The sequence below is a fragment of the Corvus brachyrhynchos genome, unplaced genomic scaffold (assembly GCF_000691975.1).
Source record: "Corvus brachyrhynchos isolate BGI_N302 unplaced genomic scaffold, ASM69197v1 scaffold26, whole genome shotgun sequence".
In the NCBI taxonomy this organism is placed as follows: domain Eukaryota; kingdom Metazoa; phylum Chordata; class Aves; order Passeriformes; family Corvidae; genus Corvus; species Corvus brachyrhynchos.
In genome coordinates this window covers 5,010,285-5,018,817 of record NW_008239324.1, presented here as the reverse complement: position 1 = coordinate 5,018,817, position 8,533 = coordinate 5,010,285, and the positions used below count along the sequence as shown (strand labels likewise).

Below are 8,533 nucleotides of genomic sequence, written 5' to 3'. Positions count from 1 at the left end.
CACTGGGCGCCGCCATTTTAGGGGTGCCCGCCCTGCAGGCGCAGGGATGTTGTCCCAAAAAATCGGATTCGTTCCCCTGGTGTGCAACGAGCCGATAATGACACACTCGAGTGAGACATAGTTTATTTCAGAACTCCCCAGCCTGGGTGCTTAGTGGTATTCCACAAATTCAGCGCACCACACCGGACTTTCCATGCTGTTATGTCGCAGCAGTTCAGAGTTAGTAACTTCCCAAGCACAGCCCTTCTGTTAGAATTGATGGGTACTTTCCATACAAATCATGTAACCCCAGCTAACTTCTACTCATGCTCAGGGGAAGGGTCTTCACCTGGGCAGGGTCTTTTTGTTCTGTAGATGTGATTTTTAGTGTTACAATGAAGATAGTTTAGCTCTAAGATACATGGACCAGGAGTTAATTTTGCCAAGTTAGCAATGTCATCCCTGAATCTTGTTAGTTCCAGAGTGTCCTTGAGTGAGGGATGCTGGCTGCTGCCTCTTCCAGTGATTAGGTCTCCTTTCCCGCTGATTAGGCTTGAAAGTATACAAAGGTCTCACATCAAGGAACAGCCTGACTTAAGATAATACTGACTGACACATTCTCCATTTTGCAACAATGATGCTGCCTGCTCCCACGGAGGGAGCAGGGAGCTGTGGGGCTCAGGCAGGAAGGGGCTGTGGCGGAGCAGGAGCTGGCTGGGGTGTTCTGGGCTCTGGGTGCTGGAGTAGTGAACAAAGCCCTGCTGGGGGATGTAATGGCTACAGGGTCTTTGCAGGAGTCTGCAAAGGGGTCAAGGTCAAGGCTATGAGATGCAGGAGGGGTCACTGCATGGCTCTGGTCATGGAGCTTGCAGAGAGGGCCTTGTGGACCCAGGCCAAGGGGTACAGCATGTACGCAGGGGAGGCGCCACGCTGACAAAAAACAAATCACTCTGAGCACAGTCAAGCATTGAAACAGGGCCTGGGAAGTCTGCGGGGTCCCTGGAGGGTTTTGAGGTCAGGTTCAAACCCTGGGCAAGCTGCTCCGAAGTCATCGCTGACCCTGCTCCTCCTGATGGGACTTGGAGTAGAGTCCTCTCAGTTCCTCTCTAACCTGGATGGTTCGCAGGTGCCTCTATAGCACTGGGATCTCGTAGCCTGGTCTCATCTCTTCCCTGGTGCACCCTTTCTGGCCCTGGGCTGTGATTCCAGAGCCATGAGCATGCCTGTGCTGCTGTCCTTGGCCGACATCAGTCAGCCCTTTCCAAAGGTCAATCCCTTGCTTGGCACTGGCCTGTGGCCATTCCTGGTCCTGCTGCCCTCTTTGCTTGTTTCTGTTGTTTCCTTCCCGAGGAGCCTGGAAGGAAAAGAGGAAACTCCAGTCTTATGGGTTCCTAATGGGAGCTCTGCTCTGGATGCTGCTGGCAGAGCAGGCAAGTCTGTGCAGTGCAATTGTTTGTGCAGGTGATTACACCTGCAAGAACGTCAAGCAGGTCCGACTCCAACACCATCCAAATCCACGCCCAGCACGCTTACCTCTCATGGGGGCCATAGTCTGTCCACCACCATGGAAGGAAACATCACTGCTTCCTCCCCGTCATGCTCTGTGTCACCTGAAAGCTCATCTTCTGAACATGGTTGCCCTTCACCATCTCCCAAGTGTTTCTTTGATGACTGCCAAACGTGGAACCACTCAGCTACTTGGGGAATAGAGACTTCTCTCCCCCTTGCCAGACTGAGCAACAGGTATGTCCCACTGGGCACATCCAGATGGGATGGACCCACCCCCACTACTTCCCTCTTCTTTCTTCCTTCCCTGTCGCCCCAGTTCTTCTGTTTCAGCTGAGGCTTTTTACATGGCAGCTCTTTGCTTCTTTTAACACTTCTGCATCCTAAAAATCCATGGCCCCAGGCTGGCCTGAGTTGCAGGAGCTTTGGCTTTACAGGCACTTCTTGGGTTTATAAGCCAGCATTGTCCACCAGCAAGGAGGAAGGTGATGGATGTGAGCTTGAAGCCTCAACAGTGGGTGGTCGAGGCTACAAGGGAGTGGGGGGTCCTTTTCTGCTGGCTCCTGGATGCTCTGGGGGAAAGTGTTGGCAGGAGTCGAACTTGCAGCATACAAGCTGCACTCCCTGTGATTCCCAGGCTGGGCTTTGGATTAGCATCCCCAAATTCAACCATCCCAAACTCACCCCCAAAACTGGGAGATTGCCGGCCACAGCCAGATTTCAACCTGCTTTCCTTTTCTTGGTAGTGCTCTTCCAAGCCTGTGGAAGAGGTGGACCCTTCTGCTGTTACAGAGACTCTGGGAGCTGGAGCTTTAGAAGAGCACAGTGGTGGGAATCTGGGCAGTGCAGATGACACGCAGCCCCATGTGCCAAATGTCAAGGAGTCCTTGGTCCTCCTGGGACCCTGGCTCTCTTTGGGGCAGGCGAGGGGCCAGGTGCTGGCACAGTCCCCATCCCCGTGGGTGCCCAGAGCCACACCCTGGGCTGTGCCTGCTCCTCTTCACGCCAAGCAGGCGGTAATCCTGCCATGTGTCACCGCCCGGCGCGGAGGCTGCGGACATGGCTGCGCTGGCTCGGAGCGTCCTGGTGACAGGGTCCAACCGCGGCATCGGACTGGAGCTTGTGCGGCAGCTCGCCGCCAGCCCCCAGCCCCCCCAGCATATTTTTGCCACCCGCCGCGACCCCAAGGGTCCAAGAGGGAAGGTCAGTGTGGGCAGAGGGAATGGGATGGTGCTGAGCCAGGTGGGCAGTGGGGGTCTGCAGTGCCCGCAGCCCTGCTAGCTTTGCTGCCCTGGCTGGGTAGCCCAGTAGTGGAGGCAGGAGTGCTTTGGGGGTCTCATGACCTCCCCAGCCCCCTGGATAGGGCAGCACCCAATGTGGCCAGGTGGGATGTGGCTGGGGAGGCAGACATGTCTTCAGCACTCACTCCTGGCTGTGCCAATGGCCAGCCAACCCCTTTTCTATGCTGGGATCACTCAGGATGGGGGGCAGTTCCTAAGCCCAGCAGCATCATTCTCCTGCCGGCTGTGGGGTTGCTGCCCTACCCCATCTGCTGGGAAGAGGCCTGTGCACTTTCCCCAAAGAAAGCAAAGCCACCCTGGCTCGGTGACCTGGGAGCGGGAGGGGGACACCTGGCCGTGCTGCTGGTGGCTTCTAACCTCCTCCCTTGCTCCATCACTTTATTTCCAGGCCCTGCAAGAATTAGCTGCCCAGCACGCCAGCATCAAACTGGTCCAGCTAGGTATGGAGCAACCTTTCTCCTAGCACCTAACATTGCTTCCAACTCTCTGCTGACTTCACAGGTGGGACCAAGGGCAGCTTTTCCAGGAAGCTCTAGCCCTGCCAGGTGGGGAGGGATCCATGGGGAGGGATCCATGCACACCTGAGCAAGCTTCTCCCCCCCCAAATTAAGCTGTGCTCTGGCTGGAGCAGTCAAACTGGCTTCAGAGGAGGCAGAGGTGGGTCCGGACACCTCAGCTGAGCATGTTTCATAGGAAAGGCATGACATCTCTTCCCAAAGATGCCAAATATAGTTCCCAGGTTTTGGGCTGGGACACATGGGTTCACAAAGTGAAGCAAGGCAGAGCACAGTAACCTCCTGAATGGTTCCTAAGTAGGAGGGTTGGTTTGGGATCTGCTTGGAGGTGGCCACGGTCAGCATTTCTTTCAGGTAAAAAAGGGAGAGAGAAAAAAGATAGCTAAAAATAACACACGTGGGAAATCTGACCAGCCTGGTATCCCAAGCTGATACTCTGACCCAGAGGCACGGGATGTCCACAGCCTGGACTGGGGTGATGTCCTCTTGTCCATTCCCTGCTTCCATGGAGGTGGGCCAAACTCAGTGACCTTTTCCAGCAGCATTTGGAGGAAGCACGAGGCAGCAAATGGACCTAGAGAGCATAGGAACTTGGGGGAAAAAAGGGAGAACAGCCAGGCTGGCATTTGGAGTTGGCAACGTTGGGGTATCTACAGGAAAGAAGCTTCCAGAGTGCTGGACAGGGACAGGGTCTCGCTGGGGAGGAGAGTGTTGGGTGAAGAGTGGGGAGATAAGGAGCACCAGGCTGACGGTATGTCTCAAGGAGACAGAGGTTTCCTGTGTTCCCCTGTGTCTGAGAGAGTGGGGGCTGCTCACAGCTGCTTTTGTTAATGAAGAGTTAAAAGAACATCCAAATCCAAAAGAAATGTTTTGGGAAAGTGCCTGCATCAGAATTGCCATGGCGCTAATAAATGAGGTGGGAAACAGCCAGAGCTTCTAAATACTTTTATTTCATTGGAGCCAATAATAAGAAAATTGAATCAAGGCTATGCCATATCAGTACCTACCTACCTATTCATTTATTTAAAAACACCTGAAAAGTTCAAGTAACTTCAGTTCAAATTCAGTTTTTTTAATATTTCTTAGAAAATAAGACATTCTTGAATTCAGGCTTTACTACAAAGAGGCAGCAATCTCTCTTTTGCTATTAAGTAGATTATTAAAGTAAAACACTTTATCTGTAATAAAAAGTAAGTGAGCTGTGAGTCCCAACTGGCAGTACCTGATGGGAAGAGCATGGCCAACATAAAAGGGACATCTCAAGGGTCTGGCCACTACATTAACAATCCTTACTAAAAACATACACTCCAAGCCCCAGACGATCAATAAAGTCCCAAAGTAAGCTTAAAAGTTCTGAAATATCAACAGCAAGAAGGCATTTTTTAAAAAAAGAAGCTGCTTCAAGCGCTCTTGCTCTATTTTAGGGAAGGGTTGTCTTCAAACAAGTAACAGGCATGGATTTTTCAGAAAGGAAAGCTTTAAAAACCCCTCAAAAATACGTCAGATCTGTCACTTCTTTTCATTCTCTTTCTTTCCCACCCTTATTTCTTCCAGGGAGACAAGAGTTCATTATTTCAGCAAATTTAGGGGCTAAGAACTAAAAATGTGTTGGTCCCACATGCCTTGGAGCAATGACTTAGCTAACCCAAAAAGAGCAGTTAATCATTCACCAGGCGACCAAAAGATCCGTCACGTGTGACAGAACCTTGAACTTCATCCATCATTATCCAAAGAGAAGTAACTCCAAAGTACTCTGTCATTTGTCCTGCAGCTGGACATGCAAGATCCTCTTGAATCCCAAGGCTCCTTCCCTTCACAGCAGCCCCACAGCAGATTATCCCATGGTATTCCCCTCAAATATTTTCAGGACAACTCTACAAAGGTCTGCGCTGCACAGCGCAAGGTAGCAACAAGTCCAATGCCACTCACATACTTGCTTACCACCATAAAGACATCAGGCTAGTTAAAAATGCCAGGAAAAAGGATTTTTCTGCTGCCCATCAGTGTACAGAGTATTCCAAGAAAGAAATCTTCAGCCTTGGAAACCTTTGCTAAGTCACTCTTGCCTAAGCATGAGAACAGAAACCCAGCTCAGGGGCCAAAGTGTTGCAGAAAAGGAATCTAGCCCTGCAGTCCCCCACTCCCAGCAGGCTCATCACATTGGCATCTGCAAAAAACAGGCACAGAAATGTGCATGGGAACAAGGGCACACTCCAAACTGTCCATACACGTGAATATTCATGGTTTTAAGGGCTCTGTGGTATACCTGAGGTATTAAAAGGCAATATATGAAGTTTAATGTTGGCCTAAACAGCCCATTTCACATCCTGAAGGTATTTAGATGACCCTTTTAAACAAACTATGGCCACTTCAGTTGGTGAGCATCCAATAGAAGATGTAAATCCTAACAAGCAACCCTGACAGCTGGACACAAACTTAAAAAAATACCACTTTTATTGCCTAAGTCAGAAAAATCCTGCAGCTAAAGCATGGCAGAATTTCAAAAGCTATACCAATATTTAAGCGAAGAGGAAGGCACTGGGATGCTTATCCCTGTTAGCCCAATTTCAGTTGTGTCTTGTTGCTTGAGAGGGGTTGTCCCCACAACTTGGACAGTAGGGATGGGGAAGTTCAGACTCAGAGCCTGCAACGAAATGCTGCAGGTTACACCCAAATCTGTGATTACTTGTACTCACGTCAGCTCATCTGTCAGCTCCAAAACCTTGTGGGTAACAGCATGAAGAAAAAAAATCTAAACAGAAGGAAAAGGGACAAATTTTTGCATACAAATGACTGCAAAACTATGGAAAGTTGTGCTGTGGAAGATTAATTTAAGCACAAAGTGTTTAAAGAGGCAAAGATAACTTGAAATTTTCAGTCAGAACAGTATAAACCAGAAAGGATCTTTGTGTAATCTAATAAAATAAATGTCCCTCCTCTATGTTAACAGCCCCTGTAGCTGCTGTGCAGTACAGGAGGGCTTGACAGAGTTTGATTTTTTTCCCCAAAGACAGTATCTGTCCTTAAAATGTGCCCATCTGTGTTGGCTCCCTGTGGAAATAAACCTGGGACTCTCAGTGTGCAAGGACCAAGCATCCCTTGTACGATCATAAATTTCTTGAATACAGAAAGCAAATACAGACAAGTTTTTCCTACCAGGAGCTCCCACATGACCCAAACTGAGTTGAATTAAGGTTTAATTTGGCTGAGGCTGCAAAACCAAGAGGTGAGGACAAACTGCTGCTCATTCCAATGTGCTTAATCTGCTAAACCTGCTGCATCCTTTCTGGATAAGAAATGCTGATTCCAGCCACAGGACAATTTCCAGTGGGTGCTGTGTGACCCATCAGAGCTATCCTCCACTTTGCTTTTTCTCTGGCAGACACAGTGAATTTGCCCAGCATCCAAGGGGCCATGCAGGCTGTGGGGTCTCATCTGAAGGACCAGGGCTTGAACCTGCTCATCAACAATGCAGGCATCAGCTCCCACGCCACACTGCACTCCCTGGACTCGCAGGAGATGCTCGACGTGTTTGCCACCAACGTGGTTGGGCCACTCCAGGTTGTCAAGGTATTTCTGGATCTTTTGGGTTTCTCCTGCTTGGGAAGATATTTCCCAATGGGAATAATGTCACCTCCATGGATCTTCCGTGCCCACCCAGAGGAGCTCAGCAGTTTAGCCCAGCCCAGCATCCCCCGTGCTTTGTCTTCCCCACCTGGAGCTCCTGCCTGCACCAGGCTGCACCAGGCTTGCTGTACTGGCTCACTTCTTCCCCAGGGAGGGGAAAGGCCCCTCCTTGGGGCATCTTCCCCATCCCCTGAGCTTCTGCCAGGGGTGTCTGTCCAGCTGCTTGTCGACAGTCTGTGACAGAGCCCTCCAGGATGGTCCTCAAGTAGTGGGTCTGTCACATGTTAATGGAGTGTTGGTGTCTTTGCATCAGGAATTTCTGCCACTCCTGGAGCAGGCAGCGAAGGGCGTGGGGAAGGAGGGTCTGAGCTGCAGCAGGGCCGCTGTCATCAACGTCTCCAGCAAACTGGGCTCCATTGGGCTGTGCCTCGGGCTGCCAGAGGCCCCCATGTACCCGTACCGGGCCAGCAAGGTGAGGTGCCAGGGGAGGTGTTGAGGATGCTGTGCCAGGCATGGTGCCCGTGGAGGGGAGGGAGCCCATGGGACACCCCCTGCCCCAGCCACCCAGCCCTGCCTGGTTCTCCCAGGCAGAAGCACAGAGACCAGGACAGCAGCAGCCAGGACTGAGCCCTTCTGGCAGGTCATACTGATGGTTTGTCCCAGGACCAAGTCCCATTTCCCACCTCCACAGCCATTTTGTGGCTGGGAAATGTCCCCTCTCCTGCCCACCCACTCCCCGGGTTGTGCTGGCAGGGCTGTGCCTCTTCCAGGCTGCCCAGAACATGGTGACGAGGTGCTTGGCTGTGGAGCTTCAGGACAAGGGGATCTTGTGTGTGGCCATCCATCCTGGCTGGGTGAAGACTGACATGGGCACAGAGAAGGTACTGGGCTATGCAGGGGAGGGTCGGCAGGACCCCCACTGTATCCCCATGTCTTGGGGAGGGCAGGGGCACTTGGGGGATGTTGTGTGATGCTGTGGGCTGCCAGGACCATCTCCTGAGGCAGAGCAGGCAGGGAGCAGGCAGCAAGCTGCAACATTCTGAGTACATGGGATAGCCAGCCCTGTCTCCCCAACCCAGCCTGGAGAACAGAGGTGTGGCAGTAAGGAAAAATATCTCCATGAGCACCGTGGGTGCTGCTCCTGGGCATGCACCTCCCCAAGAGCTGCTCTCTGTGACAGCCCATTGTCCTTTTCTGCAGGCACCGCTGACAGTGGAGCACAGCGTGAGGGGCATCCTGACCGTGCTGGCCAGGCTCTCACAGGACACCTCTGGAGCCTTCCTCGACTGGGAAGGGAACAGCGTGCCCTGGTGATGGACAGATGGACGGCGCCTCTTGCCCATGCTGCAGCCTCTGCTCGTTGGCTCACCACTCTGCATGGTCACCCCACTCACCCTCAGCCCTTCCCACACTGCCGGAGAGAGGGAAGTGCCTTGGGAAATAGCCTCTCTCTCCTTCCCTACCCCACATGTGCCCCTGTGGTCCCCCTGTGCCCCCCATCTCTGTAAACTCTGGCAGCTGATGCCTCTCTGCTCCATCTCCACACCCAGTCTCAAACCTCACATCCAAGCCTGGGGCAGGATCCCTGTGCTCCGCCCGAGGGCT

The 8,533-nt window shown here is 52.1% G+C and overlaps 1 protein-coding gene across 2 annotated transcripts; it reads left to right on the top strand.

The window, feature by feature from the left end:
• The first annotated feature begins 2,522 nt into the window (after positions 1–2,522).
• On the top strand, positions 2,523–8,473 carry LOC103620143 (C-factor). 2 transcript variants are annotated; one of them, XM_008638738.2, is made up of 6 exons: positions 2,523–2,688; positions 3,175–3,226; positions 6,684–6,871; positions 7,242–7,400; positions 7,699–7,809; positions 8,129–8,473. In XM_008638738.2, the coding sequence occupies exons 1-6, from the start codon at positions 2,545–2,547 to the stop codon at positions 8,240–8,242; spliced, it is 768 nt and encodes a 255-aa protein (XP_008636960.1). In that variant the 5' UTR covers positions 2,523–2,544; the 3' UTR covers positions 8,243–8,473. The 2 variants fall into 2 exon arrangements, with proteins under 2 accessions (XP_008636960.1, XP_017596444.1); XM_017740955.1 differs by lacking the exon at positions 7,699–7,809.
• Positions 8,474–8,533: the final 60 nt, after the last annotated feature.